This window comes from Dreissena polymorpha, chromosome 6 (assembly GCF_020536995.1).
Source record: "Dreissena polymorpha isolate Duluth1 chromosome 6, UMN_Dpol_1.0, whole genome shotgun sequence".
In the NCBI taxonomy this organism is placed as follows: Eukaryota; Metazoa; Mollusca; class Bivalvia; order Myida; family Dreissenidae; genus Dreissena; species Dreissena polymorpha.
This window is the reverse complement of record NC_068360.1, coordinates 69,452,523-69,470,346: the sequence shown is the minus strand read 5'-3', so window position 1 is coordinate 69,470,346 and position 17,824 is coordinate 69,452,523. Positions and strand designations below refer to the sequence as shown.

At 35.1% G+C, this 17,824-nt stretch overlaps 2 protein-coding genes across 3 annotated transcripts in view; one reads left to right on the top strand and one right to left on the bottom strand.

The window, feature by feature from the left end:
• LOC127833333 (uncharacterized) overlaps positions 1–17,824 on the bottom strand; it is a 333,207-nt gene that overhangs the window by 252,387 nt on the left and 62,996 nt on the right. The window lies entirely within an intron of this gene.
• LOC127833337 (uncharacterized) lies at positions 1,460–11,535 on the top strand. Its single transcript, XM_052358519.1, has 4 exons — positions 1,460–1,499; positions 6,564–6,790; positions 7,955–8,081; positions 10,476–11,535. The coding sequence occupies exons 1-4, from the start codon at positions 1,481–1,483 to the stop codon at positions 10,607–10,609; spliced, it is 507 nt and encodes a 168-aa protein (XP_052214479.1). The 5' UTR covers positions 1,460–1,480; the 3' UTR covers positions 10,610–11,535.

The following is a 17,824-nucleotide window of genomic DNA, read 5'->3' as shown; positions in this document are numbered from 1 at the left end:
TTTTTGCTGTAACTTAAGTTGAAAAAAACATCAACTTAATTCTGCTCTCCAGATTGTTTGTAAGCTTTCGGTTTGGTGTTTGGATTTTGGGCTGTTTTTAATATATTTATGTTTAACTTATCAGTTGACCTACTTGACATGTTATTGGGGGAGCATCGTCAAACTAAGTGATTTTGCAGTACTAATATTAATGCCAATAATTGACAACTTCCCAACTTTAATCAGATACATGTATAGTGAATGAATGATAATATAATAATTTCATAACCACTGCTGACATAAATAACTTGAGTAAAAAAGCGAAACTAGTAGTTATTATACCCCCACAAAAGAAGTTTATGAGGGTATATAGGAGTGAGCTTGTCTGTCGGTCGGTCTGTCTGTCGGTTTGCCTGTCTGTCGGTCCGTATTAAGGGTCCGCTCTATAAATTAAGTTGTTTCATCCGATCTTCACCAAACTTGGACAGATGTTGTATCTAAATGATGTCTAAGTCAAGTTCGATTATGGGTCATGCCGGGTCAAAAACTAGGTCACGGGGTCACTGATTGCGTTTTAAACATTATGCATGGTGTATTCTCTCTAATTTAAGTAGTTTTCACCCAAGCTTCACCACACTTGGTCAGAAGTTGTTTTAAGATGATGTGTAGGTCAAACTCGAACATGGGCCATGCAAGATCAAAAACTAGGTCAAGAGGTCACTTAGTGTGTTTAAAACATTGAGAATGGTGTCTGCTGTTTTATGTGAAGACAACATTCAAAATATTCAGTGGCAATGCAGCACGTGGGGGTATTCGTCTCGTCTGTGACGACGCTCTAGTTTTCAGATTAAAATCAAAGGAAATCAGATTTGTATTGTTGGAATGATTCAACTCTACACACATTATCAGGAGATAAATTCTTGCTACAATCTGTAAGTATTCTCATTAAAACTCATTGCAATACAGGTCAAATAAAAAGTACTCACCAGCAAACACACACATTGTTTAAGCTTGTTAATATAAAGGCTATTGCAAAACATTAAGGTTTCAAACCGCCAGCGTTTGCTGATGCTTGCAGCTTTTTTTGTTGCCCATTGTGCCATTGAAACATGATTTAGAATAAGGTTCGTAATGTTTTAACCTTATTCTGGGAAAATTGGACTTCATGCATTTGCATTAAGTGTCTTTCAGATAAGACAATGCAGTCCGCACAGGCTAGCCAGGGAAAAAACTGTCCACATTAACTGGATGTTTGCAGAGAATGAACTTCCTTTAACGCAAAATTTAAATGAGGTGGAAACTATCATCCCTGATTAGCCTGTATGGATAGCACAAGCTAATCTGGGACGACGCTTAACGCAAAATGCATTAAGCCCCGTTTTCCCAGTGCGAGTCTCATTTAAATTTGTTGAATATTGCCATTGACGATGGTAGGGCCCCACCCCCACAAACGATACAGCCTGAGATTATATTCAATAACCTTCGCACCTTTCATCAGAGCATGTCCTATCAGGAAAGAGGTAAGTTCCATTAACCATTTCCTGCTCAGAACCAAGTTGAAAGTGACCACCATTAAAGCAGAATAGCCTCTTTGTAACTCCTTGTCTCTTCCGGTTTTAGGCTGTTTGCTGCTCGACTCTTAATAACTCTATGTCTGTTCCGGTTTAAGGCTGTTTGCTGCTCGACTCTTAGTAACTCTATGTCTGTTCAGGTTTAAGGCTGTTTGCTGCTCGACTCTTAGTAACTTTATGTCTGTTCAGGTTTAAGGCTGTTTGCTGCTCGACTCTTTGTAACTCTATGTCTGTTCCGGTTTTAGACTGTTTGCTGCTCGACTCTTAGTAACTCTATGTCTGTTCCGGTTTTAGACTGTTTGCTGCTCGACTCTTAGTAACTTTATGTCTGTTCCGGTTTTAGAATGTTTGCTGCTCGACTCTTAGTAACTCTATGTCTGTTCCGGTTTTAGACTGTTTGCTGCTCGACTCTTAGTAACTCTATGGCTGTTCAGGTTTAAGGCTGTTTGCTGCTCGACTCTTAGTAACTTTATGCCTGTTCCGGTTGAAGACTGTTTGCTGCTCGAGTCTTAGTAACTGTATGTCTGTTCCGGTTTTAGACTGTTTGCTGCTCGACTCTTAGTAACTTTATGTCTCTTCCGGTTTAAGACTGTTTGCTGCTCGACTCTTAGTAACTCTATGTCTGTTAAGGTTTAAAACTGTTTGCTGCTCGACTCTTAGTAACTCTATGTCTGTTCAGGTTTTAGAATGTTTGCTGCTCGACTCTTAGTAACTTTATGTCTGTTCCGGTTTTAGACTGTTTGCTGCTCGACTCTTAGTAGCTCCATGTCTATTCCGGTTTTAAACTGTTTGCTGCTCGACTCTTGGTAACTTTATGTCTGTTCCGGTTTTAGACTGTTTGCTGCTCGACTCTTAGTAACTCTATGTCTGTTCAGGTTTAAGGCTGTTTGCTGCTCGACTCTTAGTAACTCTATGTCTGTTCCGGTTTTAGACTGTTTGCTGCTCGACTCTTAGTAACTCTATGTCTGTTCCGGTTTAAGACTGTTTGCTGCTCGACTCTTAGTAACTCTATGTCTGTTCCGGTTTAAAGTGTTTGCTTCTCGACTCTAAGTAACTCTATATCTGTTCCGGTTTAAGGTTGTTTGCTGCTCGACTCTTAGTAACTCTATGTCTGTTTCGTTTTTAGACTGTTTGCTGCTCGACTCTTACTAACTCTATGTATGTTCAGGTTAAAGGCTGTTTGCTGCTCGACTCTTAGTAACTCTATGTCTGTTCCGGTTTTAGACTGTTTGCTGCTCGACTCTTAGTAACTTTATGTCTGTTCCGGTTTTAGACTATTTGCTGCTCGACTCTTAGTAACTCTATGGCTGTTCAGGTTTAAGGCTGTTTGCTGCTCGACTCTTAGTAACTCTATGTCTGTTCAGGTTTAAGGCTGTTTGCTGCTCGACTCTTAGTAGCTCTATGTCTGTTCAGGTTTAAGGCTGTTTGCTGCTCGACTCTTAGTAACTCTATGTCTGTTCAGTTTTGAGACTGTTTGCTGCTCGACTCTTAGTAACTCTATGTCTGTTCAGGTTTAAGGCTGTTTGCTGCTCGACTCTTAGTAACTTTATGTCTGTTCCGGTTTTAGACTGTTTGCTGCTCGACTCTTAGTAACTCTATGTCTGTTCCGGTTTTAGACTGTTTGCTGCTCGACTCTTAGTAACTTTATGTCTGTTCCGGTATTAGACTGTTTGCTGCTCGACTGTTAGTAACTCTATGTCTGTTCAGGTTTTAAGGCTGTTTGCTGCTCGACTCTTAGTAACGCTATGTCTGCTCAGGTTTAAGGCTGTTTGCTGCTCGACTCTGAGTGACTCGCAGTCTGTTCAGGTTTTATGCTGTTTGCTGCTCATGAGTATTTTAATTGTTGGAAATGAAGGCTTTAACTAGAATCTAGTAAGTACCGATTTTAATTCAATTTCATTTTCTAAGAGACTACATGTCAAGTGCTAATGAAGTGGTAAATGGTTAGCATACCATCACATTGGCCGTGAATTCAACATGTTTCCTAAAAATCAAAACGGCCATATTTTGAGCATACGTTAGCTTTCTCGAGTTACAGTTGAGTCTGTTTTCTGAGTAGTCCCTGCACTGCCTGTACTTGACATTTCACCTGATACTTTCTTTCTCTTTTTCTTAAAACAGGTAGTTGTCATTAAACTATTTAGATCCAACATAGGGCATATTATAATGATCTTGTGTTGCATATACATAGCATTGTACTGATTCTACCTATGAAACAGACTCTAGGAGGACCCAACAACACGTTGGCTTTTAAAGAATAATTAACATGGATAAGTTAAATCTTAATATTTCATTGGTAAAAATCAGTTATCCTGAAGATCAATGCTAAGCGAGTTATGCATTTCTTAAGAATAGTTTTTATGTCTTTTTAGGGTACATGTTTCCTCAATTATATAGCCAAATTTCACAATCAGGTTACTCGATAAAAATATTAATTGTTAATCAAGTTGTTCGTTGTGCTTTGGTAGCATGAGGTTTTAAATGACTTTAGTCAAGTGTTGTAAGTACGTACCTCTTTTTATTTGCTTCTAGCTAAAAATTCTTCTTTAAGTAGTACATTAAATTTTTGCATTTAATGATGTTTCAAAGGATTCTTTACCAAATGACATGAAACAGATTATAAACATATCACTGGAAAACACTGCTTTCAGGAAAGAGATTAACATACATGCTTTTAATGTCAAGGTTGACATCATCTTTCTAAAAGCACTGCAAAGTGAATAATGCTAGTCACAATAAGTTTACATTTTTGGACAAATACAATATATACTGTGACAAAACAGGAATTTAACGTACAGCAAATAGGCTGTCCTATAATACATTAATCACAGCAATGACTATTGGCATTTTGCTACAGTTTCAAATTATTAGTCCCATATTAGTAAGAAGTTGATTCCGCTAAATGAAGAGAGTTTCATTAAGCCAAAACATAGTTTTTGAAATCTTTTTATATTTAACAGTTCTTAGGTTTGAAAAGTTTTAATAGTCATAGTAAACTGACTACATTCCACCGCCTATATTATATGTTAAATGTTATTTCTCTTGGAAGCACTGTAACCAAATATTGTTTATCAACCAAGGCATTTGAGTTTCATTTACTGTTTGGAGATGGATATTGCTAATTAAAAGATTGGCCAAATGGTTTCTTGTTTGAAGCCACATTATTGAAAGGAAATTAAAATGCAACTCAATAATCATTAATGTGATGAATTTTAACAATTTATTTCAAATTTAATTTGAGTTTTTCAACAACAAATGAATATCCTGCTAATTCTTTATAGCCCTTAAATTTAGTCATGATTTTGTTTTCTGAGTTGCATCCCTTTATCTACACAGGATTATTGACTTCCTTGAAAGTTGGTAAATGCTGATCGATAGTATTTGATTTGCAGAACTGTGTGTTTGCTTTAAACGTCTATTCTTTCATTTCCTTTTTACTACATTTATTATTTGTTTACAACAACATTTTACAGCGTTTATAAAATCTTATTGTTTTGTTAATCATATGGTAGCCTTGCCCCAAAAGGGTCAGTGACATATCAGTTAAACTTTTGCAAGCAGGACAACTCTCATTTGCGTTTTGTTCAGTAAAGTGTAAGAGTAGTTCCCAATTACAAAATATCTTAGTGAATTAATTGTCATCATGTGACACTATTGGTCATATTGAAAATGTGTGAATTGTAACGTAAAGGAGCTGCTTTGCATATAAAGCACACTTTTACTTAGTTTTGCTCTATAAGAAATGGTAAAAAGTAAAATGACATTTCAAAGGGCAGTATAAACATAAAGCAATTCAAATTAGAAGGTAAGCTTTGCATATAAAGTGCAATGTAACTGAAAGGAATGGTTTCACATAGAACGTGCAATCTAACTTGAGAGGATATAGTTTCACATGGAAAGTGCAATTTAACTTACAGGAATAGTTTAACATAGACTTGTAATGTAATTGTAAAGGACTGTTCCACATTGAAAGAGCACAGGTTTGCTTATACACTTTAAACAATTTGGCACACTTCAGTTTTTTCATCCATTACTTAGTAACGTTTGCACATGATGAGACAATTAATAGAGGTGATATCACTGCGGAAAATCCCAAGTGAGAAAGGTTGTCAGTATGGCTGTTAATGAGTAAATTAGTCTTCATCATAATGCTACAGTCACCGCCTGGGAATGGTCATTTCAAAGTTATGAACAGCATTTGGGGGTAGCCTTACCTCAAGTTTAGCCCAATATTAACTTAAAAGGGAATGTAAACAGCCGTAAACATAAAGAATAACAATTAAAAAAATCATTAAAAAATATTAATTCTAGGGTAAATGCATTTAAACTATCTATGCAAAATCATTGTTGGGACCTAAATTTATAATCATTGTATCAATTGCTCTTTTAAAATCCAGTGTATATTATACATGTAACTAGTGCCGTTACACATAGAATGTAAAATGCTATAATTACAGGGTGATGTGTCACAAAAGAAAGCAATGAAACTTTAAAAGGGAAGTTAAGTGAAGTGTTACTTTGTTAGAAAGTTTAACATTGAAAGTAAAATCGAAGTGAAAGGGGCAGTTTTGCGTAGAAATTGAAGTTTAACTTATAGAGACATTTCTACCTTATTGATATTTAACAACTATTTCTTAAACTGTTTATTTTTTATATCACAGTTTAATGTTTAAAATAGCAAATTGTTTTAACAAAATAAAACATTTTCCTGTCAATTCCAGCTTTGCCGACATGGCTTTTGGCAGTTAATTAACCCTTTACTGCTCAGAAGCAAAGTGAATTGGCTATTTGAAACAAGCATACAACCAGAACAGCCTGCAAGTAACTTGCAGTCCGTTGATGTTGTATGCTGTTTGCTGCTCATCAGTATTTTAATGTTGAATATGAAAGATTTTAAACTTTTGAAAATAGTAAGAAAGGTCTGATTTTATTTTGATTCTCTAAGGGTCTTCAAACACATTATATGCAATACTCAAATGAGTTATAAAGGGTTAAATCGTGAATATATTTTAGGTCCTAAAGCAGTGAACTCGTTTGAACGTTATGGAAGAAAGAACGGCTTCATAGTGTACCTACTGCGGTTCTTCATTGTGTTAAACTGGGGCCGTTACCTTCACATAACGAACAATGAGTTTCTAGCCCTGGTCGCCATGATGTTTGGGAAACGGCAAGAGTCCCACTACCAGAGCATGGCCAAATGCCCAACTGTTCGATGCGTGACCATAGGAAATTGGATGCAGGTATTTTAATATTTTTTTAAAAATTAGTCTATAGCTCTGGGAAAACTGAGCTTAATGCATGTGCCTAAAGTGTCACCACAGACTGTTCTGCACAAGCTTATCTGGGACGAGACTTTAAGCTTAAACATGATTTTTGCTAAGAATATACTTCCTGTAAACCAAAATTACCATAAAAGCAGTGCCGTCCCTGATAAGCCTGATTACCCACACGCATTAAGCCCCAGAAGGAGGCTCAATCGCACCCATATTGCCTTTTTTTGATAGGATTTCCTGTCGTGTTTTGTTAGTAAACGTTTCATGGAAATAACATATCTTCACAGGCAGATATCATTAGATAACATTATTTTAAAGTTGTTAAATCATGACAGTCATTTGCATATGTAGGTCACCGAATGAAATATAATTAAAATAATTAAAACATTAAAAATCCAGTCTGAAACGGCATCGGTCACAACTGACCACGTCCAGGAATCACAGGATTGCTGCAGACTTATTTTGTAAAAACTGAAAATCTTCTCTGACAAAACAAGGACAACATGCGTACATGTATTATACCCCAGGGGTCAAGTTTGTCTGTGCTTGGGGTGAGGAGGTCAAATTATTGTGATTTTTGATTGAATTATGAAACATAATTAATTATAAAATATTTCTCTTAAACTCGAAAGTTCACAGATTTTATAGTTGGTATGTTACACGATATTGTAGTCCTTTATGCTGAATGTTCAAATATTGTCTCTAGATTCGAAACTGCAACCATAAACCATTACAAAAGTGAGCGATCTATGACCATCTTGACTGTCTTGTTATGTGTATTCTAAGAAATGATTTCTAGGTAACATTTTTCAAATGATCTAATCTGTATTGTTCACTGTTTAACAGTGTTGTCACCTGAACTAAACATAGATTTAAAACGTTCTTAAAAAGAATTTGAGCAAAAGTATTTAGCCTCTCAATGGCATGTTTGATATGTAACATTGTATAGAGGTTTACTAGAAAAATTTGCATCGTAGTCGATTAGGTGTCTGCTTAGTGACTGGGCGGTCCCGATTGTAAGAACATTTCTTTTGATCTTCTCAAAAGACACCAAGTTCTTCAACATTCACAGACACCACCACCACTGTATCCATGCCTCTTGATAGATATCATGAATGTTTATTTCCTCAGGACATGTACAGCATTGCCTACCTGATACTGGGCAGTGTGGTACATGTGAGACACGAGTTTTCACTTCCATCAGAACTCTTCTATAGATCAGTATGGACAGCAATGAACATGGTTGCACAGGATGATAGTAAGTTGTAAATATGTGCTATGTATATTCAAAAGACATGTACTAACATTATGTATATTTAGTTTTTATGTCAGTACACATTTATTTGTATAATTAACATTTAATTTTTATGCCCCCATTCGAAGAAGAGGGGGTATATTGTTTTGCAAATGTCGGTCGGTCCGCCCGCCGGTATGTCCACAAAATCGTTTCCGGATGATAACTCAAGAACGCTTAGGCCTAGGACCATGAAATTTTATAGGTACATTGATCATGACTGACAGATGACCTTTCTTGATTTTCAGGTCACTAGGTCAAGGTCACGTTTGGGGGGCATATGTCTCCGACCGCGAAACACTTGTTTGTTTTGTGTTCTATATGTATTTTCAAGACGTGACTTTGTCTTTAAATGTTTTTTGTGGTTATGTTATTACACATTTACCAGTATTTATTCACTATACATCTTCTTGAAGTTAAAATTGACATTACAAATGTAGACAATGGTGTATGAATAGCAATTTATTCAGATAATAAGGTGTTGGTTTGTTTTTCAGTTTCTGTTTGCTTGAGCTCTTCATGTCACCTTAAAAATGCGTACACATTTAAAACTGAAAATATTTTTCTCTGGAATCTTTAAAACAAAATCAAATATTTATTGTTAGCTGTCTTAAGCTAGAAGTGCTCATGGTGAGCTTTTGTTGTAGGTGGATCTGTGAAGTCGAGCTTAATGTGTCGTCAACAATTTACTTCAAACTTGATCTTCTTCCATGGCCCTTGTTTGCCCGTTTTTTTGGGCAGAAATTCGGCCCATTCCCCCCCTTAAAATAGTATACTTTTCCCCCTATTTCAGCTAAAAATTCCTCCCTCCGAAACAAATACTTTTTTTCTTAATGTTATACCTATGTTGCCAGCTGGTATTGTGCTATCAGCCTACGATTAAATGTACATTTATGTAAATTACATTTAAATATAGAAATTTTAAGTGTTGAATTGTTGGTGAAAAAATCTTCTAAAATTCCACTTATCTCCCAAAACAACGCCCAAAATTCCACCCTCTAATGGCCCCGGCCCCAATCCCCTAATGTGTAGCAGAAGGCCTCAAATCTCTATAAAAACTTCACAGAAATGATGAAAGGGTTAGCCTCTTTAAAACTTGTTAAAGTCGTTTAGGTCCACTACATATTTAGGAGCTTAAATAGATCTTATAAGTGGCATCTTAAACATCTCTTGAACCGCAAGGCTCAGAGGTTTAGTATTTGGTGGGGGAGGGGGTTACATCGTCTAGTTATAGTCTACAAAGATTGTTCAAATCTTGCCCCTTGGAGCAAAAATAAACACGGCTGATTTATATAGATCCTTTATAACGAAGCACTTTCAATTTGTTTCTGAAAACTATGATTAGGGGTTTAATATTTGGTGTTTAACATGTTCTAGTATTCCTCTTCTAAGCATGTGCAAATCATACGCCTTATGTTATATATGGCTACACGTCAGGGATCCGATGATATATATAGACTAAAATAATAAGATACTTATTATTTTTCTCTGAAGTGACAGGTCCTAGCACTTTGATAATAAGTATGAAACAGCACATAGAGGTCATGTAAAGGATAAAGCATACCTCTGTGACCTGAACTGACCCATCTACGATGTCATATGATTTATACACAAAATAATTTTAAAACCTTCTTCGCTGAAACTGCAAGGATAAAGAAAAACTATTTTATGTGTAATATCGTATACAGGTCCCATACGAATTTTCAAATTAAGCCCCCTGTGGTCAAAACTGGCAACGCACCTGGGAAAACCTGATTTATTATATAGATTTGTATAGTAAATTATTTCTCTGTGAAACTACAAATCTCAGAGGTTGAATATAAGTTGTGTAACATTATGTAGTGGTCCTCTGCAAAGATTTTAAAATCTTGCCCCTGGGGGTTAAATTGGCCGAGCTCCAGGGATCACCTGATTGGTGTAGACATATTATATATGGTAAATAATTAAAAAACAATGTTCTCTGAATCTGCGCGATTCAGAGGTTTTATATTTGGTGTGTAACATTGTTCAAATTAAAGCCCTGTGATATAAAGTGGTCTCACCCCAGGTTCACATAAGTGTTAAAATCTATAGTTGAAATTAAAACATCTAAAAAAGTAATACACCAATAAAGTATAATTATTTTGCATTAAACAGCATAAAGTTGTGTCCTCCTGAGATATTTTAAGATCATTCCCCTCGGGATCACAATAGACACAGTGCAGTAACTCTATGTTGTGATAGGTCTCCTGTCTTCAGTATGTTTTACAAAGAAGCATACAATGTCTGATTGAAAAGATTTAAATATTAACATAAGCAGAATTTTATTAGGACTACTGGTCATTTTACCTGATTGGTACTCAATATTCGCATGATCAGCTTTCAGACTGGCCGCCAGACAGGTGCCCGTGGAGATGTTATATCAAACCCAGCAGGAGATGAACGCTTTTATAAAGGAGAAGAAGCACATGATTCGCCATATTGTGGAACAGTTCTTCCCTTTCGAAGATTGACGCCAATAGCCTACATTTTGTTGAACAGTATTGTATTATTTTCAATGAACAACATCAATATCAATACGTCGCTCCCTCCAGTTAGCAAGATTGGAGTTGTTTTACAATTGAGACAAAGATAATGTACAAAAACACGTTTGTGTTGTATATGTGTTATTTTGGAAACACTAATTTTATTTTCACAATAAGGTCTGTTGGCGCACTTTTGCTATTTTACTGTAGAGGTCGTCATTGTAAGTAATGCTGACCGCAAACGTACAGGGTAATCAGAAATTCAAATCTAAACAAAGACAATACGTAATTTGCCCTATCATTTACACAAGTATTTGTCTAATCAAAAGCGTCAGTAAGTGAGTACGAATATAGACGTGCCTTTTTTGATAGTTCCCCAGTATATTGCAAAGGGTGGGCTTTAGGGTACGCCTTTTGTCCTTCGTACGTCATCTGTTCCTTCAAACACCAGCTCTCAAACTGTTTTCAGATTTTGACAAAAATTTTGACGACAAAGCATTACCGTACAAAGCTTGTTTAAATCACACAACTGGGGTCAAAAACTGGCTACGCTCCAGTCCGCACCTAACCTATAGAGATTTAAAGAGAAATTTAATTTAAAAATCTGTTCTGAACCAGCAAGCAATAGGGTTGTAATTTTTGGTGTAAAAAATCGTTTAAATGCCACTTCTAGGTTTGTAAAGATAATGCTGGTCAGGTCGGAACGGGCCACGTCACAGGGCTCACATGATGTATAAGTATTCATATAAAACAAGAAATATCTTTGAAAAAATATACGGCGTTGATGTTTTAATGTTTGCGACCAGTGAACGGAGATGGAATGAAGCGACCATGTATTTTAATAAAGGTAGTAAGTGATAATAAGATAATATATTTAACTGTATAAACAAATAAGAAATAAAAAACAAAAAGAGGTGAAATTGTATGTTTTATTGTCAATAAGTATTGTAATGACTAGGTTTTCATAATTTAACGAGTAATACATTAGTTTCAATAGGAAAATAAAAAAAACATATTCGCCACTGAAATACTATGAACCTTATGTTGGAATAAAATAAAAGATAATGCGTTATAATGTGTCTAGATGTAAGTAGAATGTAAACATAAAAGACTCAATATTGCAAGCATCATAGTGATATGAATTTTTTGCAGAAAGACTTTATATAAAAAATGAACAAAACAAAGTACAAAAAACATATTTACACTTATAAACGAAACTATGGATTAGAATAAATCAAAGACAGATATATTTCCAACACCTACATATTTCCTTAGTATTGGGGGCTACCGCCCCCAAACCCACGCATTGTCAATAGTGGTAAACGACTGCGTACCGGTAAAGTGCAATCTAGCCTGTATTGTAGTGTTTAGTGTGACCGCTACATCCTGCAAACAATAGCTTCTATCTAGTGTAGAGACATGTGATTAATGCTATACTGCTTCGTAAACTAAGGAGAAACGTTTCGATGTAATGTTTAGAGGATGCTTTGTATCATGACAGTTTTGTAATTTACAATATATTCATATTTCAGTTCAAATGATATGCGTCCAATGTTTACGGTGATTTTTGTATTATTAGCCAATGCACAATTCGGATTTATTCATTTGGGATCTATCATGAATGAAGGTCCTCTGAGGTCAAAAGTGACGTTAAACAGCTACGCCGAAAAAAAAACTGCGTGTCTTGGTATGAACTCTGTCACGTTAGGGTAGAAGTTGTGTGGCGACATGGTGAGCTTAGTCGAGAGAACACTCTCCCTGATAGCGAGGTGTCCCGGGATCGATGACCGACCTGGTCGCACAATTTTATCGCACTGAGACATTTGACGCCAAACGTGGGGCCGAGGCGTTTAGTTTGTTCAAATAAACTCTCCCGGCTTCAAAACATGATGCGCATCACGGTTCATGTTTTTATGGGGTGAAATGTTTTACATTGAAATATTTAAAACACTTTTTTAGTTTCTATTTCTTACACCGATATTTATATACGGTGGGAAACATCAATGCGCAAATGCACAATATAGTAAATAGAAATATCATGTTTTTTTCCAAAAGGCACGCATCGATCTCAATATTAAGTTTTTTTTACAGCTAATAGATTGAGAGCGATATTCTCCATTCATACATTGCGAAACAACGTTAGGTACTTTCTACCGGGAAACACCCATTGCAATAATCAGCTTATATCAACAATGACTTTTGTGAATGATACCTTTTTTGCTGAATTGTGAGCCAACGTTTCCCCCTTGAGAGGTTTGCAAAACAGAGCTATTGACATTTATGGCGCGTTTACAAATGCGTCAGTTTCTCATCGCATGTTTTAATAATGAATTAAGAAATCATGCGTGCTCAATGTCAGCGTTATGCAATGATTTTTGTTTGCGATTAACCGACTCTCTAATAGAAAAGACAAAACTTGGTTTTGCAAGCTGTCTTTATTTTGATGTATATGCGACCAGGAAGCGTTGTTTGGAGCACATTGGGTCGATTGGCTCAGCGAATGTTATTATATCCGAAACATAATTACCAGTTTCCGATTTATATCATCAAAACACAATGTTACTGTTCAACGATGCAAAATGCTAAGATGAGTGCTTTAAAATAATGTTTAGTCCATTATCAAATCGCATGTTTGCAAAAGCAGGAAGTGATACCAACAATTTTTGCATTTTTTCTGTAATTATTTGATTGCAGTTAAACGTTTTTTTATGACGAGTATATTCAAGTATCCGTTTACTAGTGACGTAATCGGAATGTTATGTGTTTTGCGTTGTTTAATTTGTTTAAATGATTGGTGAATACGTTTATGAACGAATCAGGTATAAATGATGAAGCCTAAACATGTATATAAATCGTTGTTTTAAAGTGATTTGTTCTTCACATAATTACTGATATCTAAGTCTATTAACGCGAGCGTGTCATCAAAGCTAATGCGTGATCATTTTGACGCTAATATTGCACGTGATAAAAAGCTTTCAAATTGATGAACATGCGTGTTAATAGACGCCAGCTTGAAACTTATTGTCTTCCACAAGTTGATTGTTATGTCGTTTTCGATCTTCCTTTACCATTCATAGGTGTTGAGATGATCCTACTGATGTGAACAATGGCGATAGTTTGTTTCACTACTTCAAGTTTGTATCTCATTCCAAATGCACACGAATAATGCAAATCAGTACAAAGTCGATGTCAGATAAGTGAAAATAAATGCATAGAAGCGATTATCTGATTGCATAAACAAAACAAGAGCGTGCCTACAAGAATCAAATGGTTTGATTGCCTTTTGTTTGTGTTCGTTTATCGGTGAACTTTCATATTGAAAACTATGATATTAGAATATATTTGTATGACATGTTTGGGAATCGTTTTATCCAACAACCTCTCCAATTTCTGTTTGAAATTGCCGTGCTGTTTCTTGTTTGAAAGATTGCAATCAGAGTAAATGACGCACATATCTGTTCGATCGCAATATGTAACAAATACAAAATACAATATTGCTGTTCTTTTTGTATTTTACCGAGATAGCTATTAGAGCATTCGGAGGTCACACACTTCATTCTTCATTCTTAAAGATTAATTACAACTTGTCGTGAACCACGTTAAGATCAATATCTTTTTGAACGTATTGTTGGTCCAATTGATCAAATAACTTTTCTTAACCACAGTTTGTGCGCAATTATTTTAAACAAAAGTTACTCGCGACAATTATGAAAGTCTTTCTAAATGAAAAGCAGCAACATTTGTATAAAGACAAAACATACCAATGGGGTTTGTTATTATATTAAATGATGGTGTCTATGTGTTGGCTAAAATGCGTTTAAGAATTATATTTAAACATATACATACCAACAGACGTAATTCTGTGATTTAAGTCTTTTCATAACATTACACTAGCATATCAGATATATGTGCTGACAACAAAATGAGTTGGTATTCATTATAAAAAATGCATTTTGTCAACAACTACAAAGAAATAAAATATTTTTTCAGCCATTGATAGTAACATATGTATCTAAATTTGTAAATGCTTATTAATGAGCTATTGAGAATTATCGGTGAAATTGTTCTCTCTAGTTTTCACAGCAGCTTCACACAGAATAACCTTTTACAATTTCTAAGTAATTTGAAATGCCTACTTTAACTACGGACACTACATGTACATATATTTTTAATGACTACTACGCTGTTTGTATAATGAAATTCGAGAAGCATTTTGAGGGTCCATTTTTTGTTACCATCCACTAAACATGTGTTAGCGGTGTATTCAATTTCCAACGAGAAATGTCAATAACAATAATATACTTCTATGGTTGTGACATGTTGTGATGAGTGAATTCACATTTTTTGTAATCCAACTTTATGGTCGGTTTTTGTTCCTTTGCGAAAGAAAAAAAAACTGATCTATTGTCAATCATATGACGTTGATAGCTCGTGTACAAGTGTAATGTTGCAGAAACGTTTCACGAGATCAACATTCACAAATTTATCAAATGCTTCCACAATGAATAAATTAGGTAATGTTATCTGCTCTGGTTGCAAAATTGTATAAGATAGACGTATTTTTGCTAACATACCTTTCTCTGATTCGTGTGTGACATTACTCTATCAAGGATTGAGATATGACCAGATTAGACGGGAGAAATGTGTGTGTGGTGTTATATTACTCAGCCGTTATTGTTACAATGTAGTAGTTTGTTAGCATAAGCATGTAATTGCTTTTGTAAAATCTTTATGTAACAAACGTTCGAAGCTTCCATGTGTGCGTGCTAAAAGACGAGTTTTTAACAATGTCTTATTCTGAAGATTAACCGTCTTTTTAATAATTAAATCAGTTGTTTTTTAATCACAAAAAGGCAAATATTTTGCTTGGACAGATTATTGTTTGCTTGCAGTGCAGTTTAATTTTTGGTTTAAACATCATGTTAGAATGGCGGAGCTTGGTTTAGAAATATTTGAATGCTAGTAACATGTCTCTAAAGAACTAACCTGAAGCAAATGGCTTTCTTTGCGAACAGGGCCGGTGTCTTCATCTGAGTTGTCGACAAGCAGGAGACTTGTCTGATTGCTAAGTGCTTTAAAAAACATTTTAGCTATTACTTTGTAAACAATTCGTGCGTAAATGTTATCTGCATGCTAGTATACTAGGCATACAAGGGAAATAAACAATATTTTTTAAGTGATGCTTCTTTTTGTTTCGCTCATATCAGTTATATTTAACACTTAAACTGTTCGTGTGGCATTGATTGTGAAGATGCGCCTTTGTTAGTAGACTTCAAGCAAAACGTTTTGATTACCACGTTTTGATAATAATTCATATCGCAAGTTAAACCATATCGTACAGCCTTTGTGTGATTATCCACTAAATGTCCATCATGGCCATCTATTTAAAATGAAGGGGGAAGTATTTAATTGTTTTGTGTTTTCACAGCAGGACGGTTCGCATGAGAAGACTTAAAATACCAGTTTAAAATATTAACTATTAAGTAATAACAAAGAATTGTTCCCACAAGTTTTCCACACGAAAAAGCGTTTTATAACTATGATTACGGTAAGATATGCACGCTTTTTGACTCCGAGTTTACATCAGTTTGGTCATTTCTTGAAATAAATTAACTTTCTACAAAGGGGATTTCGGTAATTCTACACTTTGAAGCTTTAACACGCGCGGCTTGGATATGGTATACTTTAATTGCCCCCAACTGATCGTTCTTGAAACCACAGATGGCAGTTGTAATTTTGTCCAATTAAAAAATGCTTGCTGTAAAGTAAAATTATGTTCTTGTCAGAAATCATCTTTGCACCATATCGGACTTTGTTTGCCGCTAGTATCGCATAATCTAATGATGATCTCCATGGAACGTTATATCTGTATCCTACATGGATAAGTATCATACTGCCCGCAACCCATGTATGCCTATACGACATTCATCAATGAAGATTATATTAGGGTGAGTTGGCGGATAAAATTTGAATTTAAATTTGGTTAAAATGATTCCTGTTCGACAGTCACACATGTGATGACTTTTGTCCGTTTGTTGATTTAAGTTTTAAAAACAGCATATGTATATCGTATTACATCGTAATAAGATTTGAATATCGGTAAGCGATGTACATTTAATGTCGACAATGTGCCATCTGTTATTGTATTTCTTGTTTACAAACATGTCTTGCTTTCTGCTACAAAATAATCATTTTAAGAAACATTTTTACATGCACCATGCTCATCAGTGTTGGATAGCATTGACCTGTTTTGTATTTAATTAAACACGCATTTAATGGAACAGATTTATTAAAAAGCAATCATACATTCTTAATAAATTACAGCCAACTCTAGAAGCCATATATGACTCAATCTTAATGAAAATTGTTCAGAACGGTATCTTGATAATAGCGAATCCGAGTTCGAATCTGAATCACGGGCATTAAAAAACTAGGTAAAATGTTATATAAGCAATATTACGAATCTAGAAACCGCATGTAAAATTAATAAAACTTGGTCCATAGTTTTGGTGGGACAAAACTATGCCCCCTGGTCAAGTACCTTTAACCAAGGTGATCGGCAAGGGGCTATCAAAGCCCTCTTTTGCAAATGATAAGCCAGCATAACAATAAAATACGCATTGTAATAACTTCCTGCACAATTCATTCATTACGTGTATAAACACGTTGTTCACACAATTTTGCAAATTGATAACACGTATCTTCAAGTTTTTTTAAATAATATATAACACTATTTTCGTCTCTTCAAAACGGAAATGCTTACATTGAAACAAAGAATAACAAATGAGATGTCACATTAGTGTACAATAAGAAACGCGATAAAGGAATAATCAAACATCAAATTACATGCCTACACTATTTCGAAGGTAAGAAACAATTTTCGGTATGTAATTATTATTTAGAAATACGACGTATGGCATAACGCTTCATATTGTGTATTGACCTAGAAATGTTTGTTTTGTGGTTATAGTGTGTTGTGGCGTTCTGTTCATCTTTATAAAATAAAAGCAACAACAATAAAGTGACTTGAGAAAATAGAAGCGTAAGTACATATATAATATTTACAGCATTTACATAATTTACAATATATATATATATACACACACATGCACATGCACTTTATGAATATCACTGCCATTGTTCTTGTGTGAATACCTTGTCTTTCGTCAGAATACAGTAGTAAATCAAGTAGATTTCTGGGTC

What these genes read in the sequence shown, in the direction of transcription:
- LOC127833337 (XM_052358519.1), top strand. An exon ending in CCATAGGAAATTGGATGCAG is followed by an intron (nt 6,791 to 7,954) that starts GTATTTTAATAT and finishes TTATTTCCTCAG; the next exon opens with GACATGTACAGCATTGCCTA. An exon ending in CATGGTTGCACAGGATGATA is followed by an intron (nt 8,082 to 10,475) that starts GTAAGTTGTAAA and finishes TCGCATGATCAG; the next exon opens with CTTTCAGACTGGCCGCCAGA.